The 14,056-nt window shown below is 44.8% G+C and overlaps 1 protein-coding gene across 2 annotated transcripts in view; it reads left to right on the plus strand.

The window, feature by feature from the left end:
- The window catches only part of SHROOM3 (shroom family member 3), a 167,855-nt gene extending 154,191 nt beyond the window's left edge, over window positions 1-13,664 (plus strand). For both annotated transcript variants that reach the window (XM_087935764.1, XM_087935763.1), the window contains exons 6-10: window positions 21-881; window positions 2,266-2,745; window positions 7,219-7,369; window positions 8,532-8,804; window positions 10,723-13,664. In XM_087935764.1, coding sequence (XP_087791890.1) covers window positions 21-881; window positions 2,266-2,745; window positions 7,219-7,369; window positions 8,532-8,804; window positions 10,723-11,064 — 2,107 coding nt within the window. In that variant the 3' untranslated portion in view covers window positions 11,065-13,664. The remainder of the gene's footprint in view (window positions 1-20; window positions 882-2,265; window positions 2,746-7,218; window positions 7,370-8,531; window positions 8,805-10,722) is intronic.
- Window positions 13,665-14,056: the final 392 nt, after the last annotated feature.

Genomic DNA, 14,056 nt, shown 5'->3' on the forward strand with positions numbered 1-14,056 from the left:
GTTTGCTTGCTTTCTCCTAGGTCATTCGGCAATAGCAAAAGAGGCCACCTGGAAAAATCGGCCTTCACGCAGTACCGCCCTCATCACAGCAGTGAGAATGTGGGTAGCTCAGGGCCGCCCGCCGAGAGGCAGAAGGTCCCCGATATTCTCCGACATCACAGCCGGACCTCAGCCTTTGTCTCCCCCTGCCCAGAGATGAAGGAGAAGCATTCCAGTGCCAAGCAAGGCTTCAGGCGGGTCGCCCCTTCCAAAACGAGCTATTCCTCTCGCAGTTCAGCATCCTCCACCCCGACTCTTTCAGACTTCTCCACTGCTGGAGACAACCCGCTCACAAGATGGCCGCCCAGAGCTGACAAGGAAGACAATAACAAAGCTCAGAGCCAGGTCCTGGAAAGTGTTCACCCCCCAGGCAAAGAGCCATCAGAAGAAACAACTTGGAGGTCCAAGTCTACTCTGTCTCAAAGACAACCCCCAGCTAAAGTGAAGTGGGCCAGGGAGGACAACCACCCAAAGAGCTCCACCTCTGTTCAAACATCTGGCCAGAAGGGTTTCCAACCGTGGCATGGGATCCCCTCTAAGAATAGTTCCTTCTCTGAGCCAGAATCTCTCTCTGGCCAAGGGAGGTTCTCCCTTCGCATCTCAGAGACCTGCCTCCAGATGTCCCCGCCACCATTCGGTCGAGAAGAGGACGATGATGATGTTTTCATCCAAGAAGCCCAGGCTCATCCTAGGGGTGCTATCTCAGAATATCCACCACCGCCTGAAAGTCCCAGTGACAACCTGGAAGACTTTCCGTCGCCGCCGCCAAGTGTGGCATTCGAAGAGGATTATCCAGCATCAGACAGCTCTATTAGTCTCGCGGAGGAGAAGATAGCAACAAGGTATTGGGCGTTGCAGTGACTTTTCCAGTTCTTTCTACTCTTTGGGTGAAAGGGTGGTGGCCCTTGGTGCTCTCTGAGCGTGATTGTTTTGTTGCAGACGTTTCATTGCCCAACTAGGTAACGTCATTAGTGCTAGAAGGGAGTGGGGTGTGTTCTCTTGTTCTATATTAGTGGCTAATCTTGTCAATGTTGGTGGGACCGTTCTTGGCGGTTCCTTGACTAGGCTGTTCTTTACTGAGGGCTTGTTTATCACGAGATGGAAACAACCAAGCTCAGACAGCAATAAGGATTCCACAGTTCAACCAGGAATTACAAATATTCTTTGCACAGACTAGAACGTGTTTGTCAGCAAAAAAAAGAAAGAAATCAAACTAATGCATTTAACTTAATTTTTGACTTTGATCTACTGGCTCTGAATTAAAATGAGCTCGGTCCTCAGAATGATCCCATGAACTCTTTGCGGACAACTATTCTCTAATTACTTAAATATTTGTCTGGCATTCATGAATAAGAATAGAAATAGGAATAATTAGGAATAGGAATAACAGGAACAGGAAGAATTGGAATAGGAGTAGAGTAGAATAGAACAGAATAGAATAGAATACTTTATTGGGAATGGAATGGCATGGAATAGAATAGAATAGAATAGAATAGAATAGAATAGAATAGAATAGAATAGAATAGAATAGAATAGAATACTTTATTGGGAATGGAATGGCATGGAATAGAATAGAATAGAATAGAATAGAATAGAATAGAATAGAATAGAATAGAATACTTTATTGGGAATGACATGGCATGGCATGGCATGGCATGGCATAGCACAGAATAGAATAGAATAGAATAGAATAGAATAGAATAGAATAGAATAGAATAGAATAGAATAGAATAGAATAGAAATTCTTTATTGGGAGTGGAGTGGAATGGAATAGAACAGAACAGAGCAATATTTTATTGGCTGTGTGTGATTGGACACACAAGAAATTTGTCTCTGATGCATAAGCTCTCAGGATACCTACAAACAACAAATATAATCAGTGTACATACACAAACAACATGTCCACACAAACAACAAGTATACCTACAAACATGAACACCATATGATACCAATAGAAGAAGATAGTAGAAAATATGAAAAAGATAATATAGTAATAATAACAACAATAACAATAACAGGTAGATGTATACTTTCTCTTGAGAGCAGGCAACAGAACTTCATTTTTAACCTGGGCGGGTGCACTCACACAAAAAATGACAACAAAAGTTATCTCTTATCTTAATACAGCCATACCACATGGGTAAATTATCCTTAGACATAAGACAATACTGTGGTCATTAGGCTGTGTAAAATTGCGTTGCTTTTTTCCTGCCCCCCTATAAACAGGAACCTCAAAGCTTTTTCCAGGGACTTCACGGCGAGAGAGAAACTAGGACCAGATTTCCTCAGGACCCACATTTCTCCAGCTGTTGGATCTTCAGAACCCAAAGCAACCGGAGTCCTTCCTTCTCCGGAAGCCCAAGAGCCCCATGCTGCCACTGAAGAAACGGTTCCTTCTCAACCTTCTCAAGAAGCTGCAAGGGCAAACGAGGAATCCAAGAAGAAGGAGCTCCGCCTCAAGAAGAATAAAAGGAAAGAGAAAACTCGGGAGGATCTGAAAGAGGAGTCCTTGGCTAAGGAAATTGTGCACAAGGACAAGTCACTTTTGAGCATCCTGGATCCCGATTCGAAGATGAAGACCACGATGGATCTCATGGAGGGGATTTTCCCCAGAGGCTCCCGGGTGCTTAAAGAAAGTGCAAAGAAGAGAATAATGCAGAAAAGGATAAAGGATTCTGCCAGTAATTTCTCTCCAGCCGGCAACAAGTAAGCTTCTTTTAAGTTTTTATATTATCCATCACAGAACAACAGAGTTGGAAGGGATCTTGGAGATCATCTAGTCCAATGGTCGCCAACCAGTGGGCTGGGGACCACCGGTGGTTCGCAAGAAAATTTTGGTGGTCCTCAGAGAAATGTCACCCCCAAAGCAATTAATCCAGTCTGCGCGGGAACACAAGGCTGCGCCGCCCGCAAGGCCCGTGGGAATACAAGGCTTGCGTCGCTTGCATTGCGAACAACACGAGGTAGTGAGGGGAGGGGGGAAAGGGCGGTGGGGGAGAGCTTGCCCCCCTCACCCAACGCACCTGGCCTGGACACTGGGCTGCTTTTTTCTGCTTCTTCCTTCTTCTGCTTTTAGCTGCACGCATGGAAAGCAGCAAAAGTCTTCCTTTCTCTCCCCCAGACTCCGCCAGAAATGAGTCTTTGGGGCCCTGCAAGGCCTCCTGCTCCAAGAGGCTGCGCCAGCGCTCTCACAAAGACTCGTTTCTGGTGGAATTTGGGGGAGAGAAAGAAAGACTTCTGCTGCTTTCCTTGCATGAAGCCAAAAGTCTCTCTCTCTCTCCCTCTCTCTCTTTCACTGAGAACAGAGCTGGAGACGGTCTCCTGCGATCCCAAATAAAGAATAATTGATCGGTAGGAAAAACGGGGTGGGGGATTTTCCTGCAGACATTTTTGGGGATTTTCCCAGGGTCTCTAGTCCGCGGGATTTCAAATGATGGGTTTGGTGGTCCCTGAGATCCAAAAGTTTGGTGACCCCTATTCTAGTCCAATCCCCTGCTCAGGAAACTCGAAACATTAGTGTTTATCCTGCAGTGTTGCCGAGCCTACTCAGTTTGATAGTGGCACTCTCTTTAGAATCACGATATTTGCTTTATGACCATGGCATTCCCTTAATGACCACCGTAGAAAAAGGATATAAAAATGGGCCCAGTCACACGACACTCTGCTTTATGACCGTCATGACATAACGCTAATGGGCATATTCCATTACGGTTGTAAGTCAAGGACTATCTTGGACTATTTACAAAGTGCATGATATGGGGTACCTGTATCTATCTATAAGGTATGTGGTATAGGGGGCAGATGATAGGCATGACATAAATATACAGGTGGTCCTCAACTTACGACCACAGTTGGAACCAGCAAATAAACACTAAAATATTGACGTTTTGCTCATCTAATTCTCCATGCAGCAAATTGGCCTTTTTGCTTAAATGTTATCTGCTAAAGTTTTTTTCTTTTTCTTTTTAACTTGTGCGTTCTGTGCTGCAGTTTAAGTGGGATGAATAGAGTAAAAAGAAGGACAGGTAATCCTTGACTTATGACCACAAGCGAGCTCGAAATTGCTTGCCAGGCTTTCCAGAAATTGTCTGTTTCGATTGTCTGTTTCTAGCTCCGAGACAAGCATATTCTCAAAGTGCTTTATTTAAAAAACAGAAACTTGGCACATCTGTGGAATTACGGAACTAAGGTTCTTTCCAGCCTTCCCACAATCCTCAATCAACGCCCACCCCTTTTCTCCCACATCATAAATCACATGAACCAATCACCTTTCAACTACAATTCTTGTTGCGCCGTAGAAAATGTGCTTGTCTGTCTTACGTCTCTATCATGTCTCCTGAAAATTTCTCAAATAACAACAACCCCTTTTCCATCCTTCGTAGCTAGAGGGCAGCTTTTAATAAGGATTCCAAAGCTGACATTGCTCTTGTTAAGCGAGTTTCCCCCTCCATTTTACGACCTTCGTGGCCACTGTTGTTAAGTGAATCACTGCAGTTGTTAAGTTAGTAACGTGGCTTTTAAGTGAATCTGGCTTCCCCTGTCGACTTTCCCTGTCAAAGGGTCATAAAAGGGGGACACTGCAACCGTCATAAATAATGAATCAGTTGCCAAGGGTCTGGATTTTGGTCAGGTGACCAAAATTCTGCAACGGTCCTAAGTGTGGAAAAAAAATGGTCGTAAGTCACTTTTTCACTTTTGTAACTTAGAACGGTCCCTAAAGGCATGGTTGGAAGTTGAGACTATACTCAAAAGAGAAAAAAGAAGAAAAAAAAAGCCTTTAACAGTGACTTCTCTCTCCCTCCTGAAATACCGATCAAGAGCCACTGCAGGGGAATTTCTCCGAAATATGCTTGCCTGTGATTTCCCTTTGCAGAGTACAGCAAAAGGACAAAACGAGTTAGGCTCACAATTGGAATGAAAAGGCTAGGGAAGTTTTCCTTTGGCGTCCTGTGCTAAGGAAGGTGGATTAAAGGCTTTGTGATACCTCCATGCAAGGTCTCTGTTGACTTGAAATTAAACCTGAGAGAATCAAGTTTCTGCAAAAGTATGGAATTCTTTAAGAGATTAATGATAGTTGGCTTGCACCCTCCAGTGGTGGGTCTGGTGTTGCCATCCAGGTCATTGTAGAACATGTCTACGATAATAGGATAACAGAATAATGGAGTTGGGAGGGACCTTGGAGGTCTTCTAGTCCAACCCCGCCCTCAAGCAGGACACCCTAAACCATTTCAGACAAATGGTTATCCAATCTCTTAAAAACCTCCATGACTTGCGTTCCACTGATTAATTGTTCTCACTGTCAGGGAATTCCTCCTTATTTCTAGGTTGCTTCTCTCCTTGATTAGTTTCCACCCGTTACTTCTTGTCCTGCCTTCAGGTGCTTTGGAGAATAGCTTGACTCCCTCTTCTTTGTGGTGACCCCTTAGATAGGGGCAGTATGCTATCATGTCACCCCTAAGTCCCTCTTTTCATTAGAACTAGACATACCCAGTTCCTGTATATCTTCTTCATATCTGTTAGCCTAGAGTCTCCTAATCATCTTCGTTGCTCTTCTCTGCACTCTTTCCAGAGCCTCAACATCTTTTTAAAATTGTGGCGACCCAAACTCGATGCAACATTCCACCTGTGGTCTTACCAAGGCATTATAAAGTAGTTAAAACACTTCACTACTTCACATCACTACTAACGTGATGACAACTAGAATTCATCTGGACACCTTCCAGATACGTGCCTGTAATTCCCACCTTGCCCATGATAACCTTTGAGACCTCTGAAAGTTGAGGTTCTCAACTGGGAAGTTGCCAAGTTGATATAAGTTGAGATTTAATTCTCAAAGAATAGAATAGAATGGAGCGGAGTAGAGTAGAACAGGGTTGCCATCTGGCCGTTTTTCCGGCCAAATTCGAGAAATCTGGCCGTATTTCTATCTGCTTGGCCGTGAAAAAAATGATGTCTCGGGCCAAATTTATTTGGCTGGAAATTTGGCCGTACGAAAGTTGCTTGGCCGTGAAATCGGCCAGATCTCTCCTTCCCTCGCGCATGCATGTCACCATGAGCAAAGGAGAGGCGCTCTCCTTCTCGCGCATGTGCGTCACCATGAGCAAAGGAGGACAACGCTCCTCTCTCAGTTCTCCGACACACCCGCTTCCTCTCAACTCCCGTCACACACACCTTCGGGACCTTGGTGCCTGGCCACGCCCCCTTCCCGCCTGTGACCCGATCAGGGGCGGCTCCTCCTCCATCAACACCACACCCATTCCTATTACGGCTCGTTCCAACGCCACGCCCCTCGGCTTCCCCACCCATCCCGAGCTCTCCTTCCCTCGCGCATGCGCGTCACCATGAGCAAAAGGAGGACGAGCACATCCTCTGGCGCTCTCCTTCCCTCGCGCATGCGCAAAAAATAATTTGGCCGAATTTGGCCGTATTTTGACTTGAGTTTGGCCGCAGAGCCAAACTGCGATCCGGCAACCCTGGAGTAGAATAGAAATTCTTTATTGGCCAAGTGTGATTGGACACACAAGGAATTTGTCTTGGTGCAAATGCTCTCTGTGTACATAAAAGAAAAGATACATTCGTCAAGAATCATCAGGTACAACACTTAATGATAGTCACAGGGTACAATAAGCAATCAAATCATACTAGGAAACAGTCGATATAAATCGTAAGGATACAAGCGACAAAGGTACAGTCATACAGTCACAAGTGGGAGGGGATGGGTGATAAGGAATGGTGAGAAGTTTGATAGTAATAGTAATGCAGACTTTGTAAATAGTTGGACAGGGAATAGTTGAGGAAATTATTTATTTAGCAAAGTGATGTCCTTGTGTCTAGTTGTTCTGGTGTGCAGTGCTCTATAGTGTTGTTTTGAGGGAAGGAGTTGAAACAGTTTTATGTCCAGGATGTGAGGGATCTGTAAATATTTTCACAGCCCTCTTTTTGACTCATGCAGCATACAGGTCCTTGATTGAAGGCAGGTTGGTTTCGGAATTGTTTTTTCTGCAGTCCTAATTACTCTCTGAAGTCTGTGTCTGTCTTGTTGGCAACTCATGATCAGAAAGGAAAACTCATCTTTTGCCCATCCACACCAGTTCTACAACCTATTTTAATTGGCGCAAGAAGACCAAAAATATATTCCTCTGCATTCCCATTTATATATTTGCTCTGAACTGTGTTTAGGAATGACGAGAAGGAAGCTGCTAATATGCCTGTCACCTGCCCAACGTACTACAGTGTGTCTGTACCCAAAGCTGAACTTTTGAATAAAATCAAGAATTTGCCTGAAGAGGCAGGTGGGGATGATGAACAGGTGGACATCAATGAGAAGAAGGTGAGTTTTGAGCATGCCCGGTGTGGAAGGGACAGTTACACTCTTTAAGCAGAGCTGTGTGAATTTGAAGACATCTGTGGGATCGGAAGTTTCCATTGAAATGACAAAAGCAGCACACCACTGTTGGGATGTAAGGCCCACCTTTTCTATGTGTGTGTGTGCCACATCACAGTGCGTGCACAAAAAGGATGGAGCCTGCATTGCAATGGTGCCATTTGACCTTTCCTGCTGATCAGGGTGTCAACCTCAGCAACTTTTAGATGTGTGGACTTCAACTCCCAGAATTCCCAAGGCAACACTGTGGTTCTAAGCAGCCAATCATCGGCCGAGGATTAACTGTATGTTATTTTGTTGAATCCTTTCTATGTAGATCCTCACCAAGAACTATTATCTCCATTCCTTACTTAACATCCTAGTCATTACGATTGGTTATACATTAAATTATTCATTTAATCATAACTGTTATTATTAGATCAATCTGATTTTCTTTGACCAGCTAAGTACTGTTCCATAGTTTGCATAGAGAAAGATGGATGGATGGATAGAGAGATAGAGATAATAGAAGACAGAGATGGATGGGTGGGTAGATGGATGGATAGATAGATAGATAGATAGATAGATAGATAGATAGATAGATAGATAGATAGATAGAGATAATAGAAGAAAGATGAGTGGGTGGATGGATTGATAGATGATAGATAGATAGATAGATAGATAGATAGATAGATAGATAGATAGATATAGATAATAGAAGACAGATGGGTGGGTGGGTGGATAGATGATAGATAGATAGATAGATAGATAGATAGATAGATAGATAGATAGATAGATAGATAGATATAGATAATAGAAGACAGATGGGTGGGTGGATGGATAGATAGATGATAGATAGATAGATAGATAGATAGACAGATAGATAGAAATAATATAGATATAGAAGACAGAGATGGGTGGGTGGGTGGATGGATTGATAGATGATAGAGAGATAAAGAGATAGAGGCAGGTGGGCAGACATGGGCAAAGAGAGAGATGGACAGACTGACAGACATGGATGGAGAGAGAGAGAGAGAGAGAGAACGTGTATGTGGAGAGAGGGGTCACTCATACCCTATTAGTTTGCTTCCCAGCGGTGACTGATTTCTGTCTGCTTCTTCTTAACCAGGCTGAACTCATTCAGAGCTTGACCCACAAACTAGAGATTCTGAAGGAAGCCAAGGAGAGCCTCCTAGCAGACATCAAGCTGAACAACACCTTGGGAGAGGAAGTGGAGTCCCTGATCAGCGGCCTGTGCAAGCCCAATGAATTTGACAAGTACCGAATGTTCATTGGCGACCTGGATAAGGTGGTCAGCCTCTTGCTTTCCCTCTCAGGGCGCCTGGCTCGAGTGGAGAACGTCCTCAGCAGCCTCGGCGAAGATGCGGATAAACAAGAATGGGTATGGTGATTTTCCACATCTGAACCCGAACACAGGGGGTCCTCGACTTACGACCACAGTTGAGCCAAAAAAAATTCCTGTGGCTAAGCAAGATGGTGATTAAATGAGTTTTGCCCCATTTTACAGCCTTTCTTGCCACCATTGTTCAGTGAATCACTGCAGTTCTTAAGTTAGTCACACGGTGGTTAAGTGAATCTGGCTTCCCCCATTGGCCTTTTTCTTGTCAGAAGGTCGCAAAAGACGATCACATGACCCCGGGATGCTGCAGTCGTCATAAATCTGAGTCACGTTGAGAAATCAGGCAGATGTAGAACCAGTCTTGAACCAACAGAGTCCTCGCAAACCCCACTCCCTTCTAGCACTGATGATGTTACCTAGTTGGGTAATGAAATGTCTGTGAGAAAAGATTCAAGCTCAAAGAGGGCCACGGTCCGCAGAGCAGGGCTGGGAATCAGCCGGTTTGGACCGGTTCAGATGAACCGGTAGTTCCGGCAATTAGTTGGTTCCACTGCCCTAGTCTGTCCTATATTTCCGTGTTTTGCAGCCCAGCTGATTCGTGCGGCACAGCAGATTGCCGCGCCTCAGCTGTTTTACTCAGCTGGGCTGCAGCAGAAGGTAAGTTTTTGAGCTGAAAAGGGGCGATTCTCAAATGCGAAGCGCACACTCACCAAACCAGTTGTTACACCGGTTGAATCCCACCATTGCCTCCCACCACTGCCTCAGAGTCCTTGCATGGAGGCCCCTTGAGATGAAAGAGGCCCATTGTCAACTCATAAAATATTTCTCTGGTCTTTTAGAGACGCCAACAGAAAGGGAGGCGGGGAGCAGTACAGTAGCTTGCAAAACCGAAAGTGCATTCCGTAAATGTTTTCAAAGATAGTTTCCAGGTGACCGAAGTTTCTGCCGCGCAAAATCCTAACTGGAGAACACGATTGATGACTCTTGGCTATGGATGTGTCCCATTGGAGAATATGAATTACAATACACCCGGGGGCGGGGAAATGAGGGTCAAGGGAGACAATGAATGATGTGTCTCAGAATCAGCTACACCCAGGCAGCACCGGCATGTCTACTCCTAATAAATCTTCTTTAAGCTTTGAAAATAGGACTAGAGACTCATGGTTTAAGTGGGATAACTACTGGAGCCTTGACACCCATGTTCAGTGCAGCACTCCCATTCAAGGAGCCTTCTACCCAAGCCAGCTTTTGATTTCATTCCCACGGAGGAGATAGTGTAGAATTGTTAGATCTCTCCCCACTTCATTGAAATCCCCTCACTGTTGTGGTTAGCCAGCAGCAGGTGCAGATGGCTGAAGAGAGTGAGGACTCAGATGAGGAGCCAGGACCATTAGAGAGTGGACTGCTGCCTTCAGAGATTGTGGGGGCTGGCAGCGGCGATGAGGAGGTTCCCGAGGAGCCTGTACCAAGTGCAGATGCGCACAGGTTTGCTCTCAGGAAAGAGCAGCTGCAACAGCATGGGCGACTTGGGAGTAAGGCTGCAAGGTAATGGGCCCTCCTTCAAGAAGATAAAAGCCAGCTGTGAAGCGAACGTTCTTTGCAGGAAGCAAAGTGGTTTTGAAACTCAGTCTCGTGGACATTCCAGTATCTTAATTTGGACTCTTGTGTTGTGAAATATTTCTTATCTGTGATTCTCGTACAATTTTGGCAAGGTTTGTGCGTATCAAAGTTAATTAGTTTGCAGCAGCCTTTTAACCGGGGATTCGTAAGGTTCATTAAAAGGTTCCTCTTCCCTTTGGTTATGGTTTGTCTTCTTGGAAAAGGGATTGGGTCAGAACACTCGCGTGGAGCTTCCGTTCTAGAAATCTCAGGTCGCAACAGGAACCCACATCATATAGCAAGGGCTGCCATACTGTATTTTTCATTTGCCTCTTTTGTTCCTCCCCTTTTCCTCTCCCAGGTTTCTCTGAACGAAAAGCGGAAGATGTTAGCCGGCCAGCATGAAGACGCCCGTGAGTTGAAGGATAACCTGGACCGTCGAGAACGTGTGGTCTTGGACATCCTGTGCAGCTACCTCTCAGAGGAACAACTTCAGGATTACCAACACTTTGTGAAGATGAAATCGGGGCTGCTTATAGAACAGCGGGAACTGGACGACAAGATCAAGCTAGGGCAGGAACAACTCAAGTGTCTCTTAGAAAGCCTCCCCACAGAATATTTCCTCGAGAGCAAAATGGCCGCTGAACCTCCAGCGATCCCGGGGACCAACCCTGATAACAGATCGACCCCATCTTTCCTCTGACCTTCTCCAGACGAAGCTCACATTAAAACACACAAACCCCTTGCATTAATTTAATCCGAGGCAGAGTTTAACTTTTGAAATCGAAGGCGGATTCGTTTTTCTTTTTCGAATTGACGTAGGGAAACTCACAAACAGCCACGAAGGCTTTACGTTCTCTTTTTTTGTTGTTGTTCTTTTTTGGGGGCCAAAGGTGCTTTTTCAAAAAGGCAACTGGAGTTTATTTTTCTCGGAAGACGTTTCGCTTCCCAGCCAAGAAGCTTCTTCAGTTCTGACTCAAGAAGCTTCTTGGATGAGAAGCCAAACGTCTTCAAGGAAAAAAGAAAAGTCCAGTTGCCTTTTTTGAAAAAAGGCCTTTAGGACAACCAGGATCTGGATGATTGAGAAGCTCCATAGATATATACTATATATTTTTTCCCTTCTATCTAACAATCACAGCAAATCTGTCTGGAGCACATGAGAAAGGACCTTGTTATAGTGGCTCAAAATGACCCAGGAAGGAAAGCCTTGTGACCTAGGAAGGACATTTGCTTCCGACTGTTCTGAGTTCAAGTCGTGCCCGTTAAAGGAGCGCCCTCTCCGAGCTCCAAATTAAATTATGAAGGATCTACAACAATGAAGCCTTAATTAAAATATCGATGAGCTCTCTGCTGTGTCTTGGACAATATTTATATTTTTTAAAGCTACGAGACAGAATTCCGTAAAAGATTTTGTACATACTCTACTAACTGGTTGTTTTGATTTTATTTCAACAACATGGGGAGGGCGGGGGGTATGGTTTTAATTTTGTGTGTGTGTGTGTGTGTGTGTGCTTAACAACAACAAAAAGAAGCACCTCCCCTCCCCATGTGGGGAGGGGCAGACACCATAGTTTGGAGCAGCTGTGTGGATGATACTTCAAAGGACAGACCGAAAAAGCTTTGGGGTCCGAGCCAGGGATTCCTCGTGCACACAACTATTGACACGCAACGAGTTAACTTTGTGCTCATCCACTCAGAAATGGGACGCAGAAGCAGTTCCACATTGGCAAAAGGAAAGAAGTTGGAAGTCCTCAGTTTTACGGGGATGGGGATCTCCCGTTTTGGGCGTCGTGGGTTGTACGCTTACGATCCCTGAGAACTGCCTGCCTTCCCAGGTTTTGCTGATCAATTCGCACTTCTCTGCACAACATTGTACGCGGGGGAGACCGCTCTGCCCATTTTTTTATGCTCAGCAGGATCCCAGGAGGTTGGTGAGCGAGATGCGTATGCCTAGAATGTCTCTCCGCCTACCCTGAGCCAGGCGGGCGGGGCGGGAGGACCTCTCCCAGTGAGCCTCCGCTGAAGGTACCGATAAGGGACTCAAGAATGTTTTTGCACAGCAAAATACTGTCTTCCAAGACTGCGGTGTGAGACCCAACCCAACCCCAGCACTTGTGCGAAACCGTACAACTCAGGAGTCAGCATGACACAGAAGCTTCTTCCTACATTTTCCCGCGTGACTTTAAAAAAAAACAATAAAAGTTGGAACACGCGCCCACCTGCAAAGGGTCAGAGAATTTCTCAAGGTGTTTTTTTTATTATTATTTTCCCAATCTCTCTATTTATAGATTTTTTTAAAAAGAAAAGAACAAAACAAAATCCTTGGTTGTTTCTAAACACTGTGGTTCTTCGTTTTTGCTAACCTCTTTGCCTCGGACTGTCCGTAAAAGCGATCCAAAACTAAGATAATGTAGCACAAGAGTTGGGCTGACTGAGTTGACAGTCACACAGCCAAGGGGATTATTATTATTTTTTCTTCCTCCTCCTCCTCCTCCTCCTCCTCCTCTTCTTCTTCTCCTCCTCCTCCTCCTCCTCCTCCTCCTCCTTCTTCTCCTTCTTCTTCTCCTTCTTCCTTCTTTTCCTTCTTCCTTCTTCTCCTTCTCCTCCTCCTTTGTTCGATCCGAAGGATTTCTTCCTAATTTATTACAGCAGGGAAGTCATTTTCCTAATTTCTATGTTTTGTATGCGCTCGGAGCCATCGTTCTACAAGGCTCTACGTTGCTTTAGATCAGGGCTTCCCAATGTTGGCCACCTTGAGACGCGTTGACTTCAACTCCCAGAATTCCCCCAGCCAGCAGTGGAGTTGAAGTCCACACATCTTGAAAGCAGCCAAGGTTGGGAAACCTAGATCAGGGGTCTTCAAACTTGGCAGCTTTAAGACGGGTGGGCTTCTACTCCCAGAATTCCTCAACCAGCCATCTTGGCTGCAGACTGTTGGGAGTTGAAGTCCACAAGTCTTCAAAGTTGCAAGTTTAGAGACCTTTAGAGCAGGGGTGTCCAACCTTGGCAACTTTAAGACTGGTGGTTGGTGGACTTCAACTCCCAGAATTCCTCAGCCAGTTTTGCTCTAATCTCTAAAAGCGGCACCTATTGCTTGACAGTCCGCTTTTGTGGCTGAGGAATTCTGGGACTTGAAGTCTACCAGTCTTAAAAAGTTGCCAAGGTTGGAGACCCATGCTTTAGATGAATTCAAGGGGCAGGAATGTATGTGATAATCTTTAAAGCGGCATCTGTTGCTTAAAAAGCTTTATGCTGGGCTACGACTGTATTAAAAGAAAGCGATGAAGATGATGATAAAACAGATATTCCTAGTAAATTATCTTTGGGGGAATTCTCCGTTGGAAATCTTTCGCCCAACCTCAACTTATTCCTCCTGCCTGCCCTTTTAAGGACCTTTGGGTCTCAAAAACCGGCTAGAGGAAAAACTGGGGTGTAACAAGAAAGAATTGAGAAAGAAGACGAAGGCAACCCCTCCTTTAATGAGGTCTTGGAGCAGAAAACAGGATCCCTGTCTCTGTTTAAGAATGTGTAGTTTCACTAAAGTAAAATTACTTTTAAAAAAATTGGAATATATTTTAAGAGCGTTAATTCTGGATACTTTTATTTTTATAACGCCTATGTAAGAAGAGTCTCAATGTTATAAAACAGTTAGTCTCTCATTTTTCTTTTTTTTTTTTTTTTGGAAAAAAACACAT

The sequence above is a fragment of the Pseudonaja textilis genome, chromosome 6 (genome assembly GCF_049901715.1).
Source record: "Pseudonaja textilis isolate UNSWEBS1 chromosome 6, rPseTex1.2, whole genome shotgun sequence".
NCBI lineage: Eukaryota > Metazoa > Chordata > Lepidosauria > Squamata > Elapidae > Pseudonaja > Pseudonaja textilis.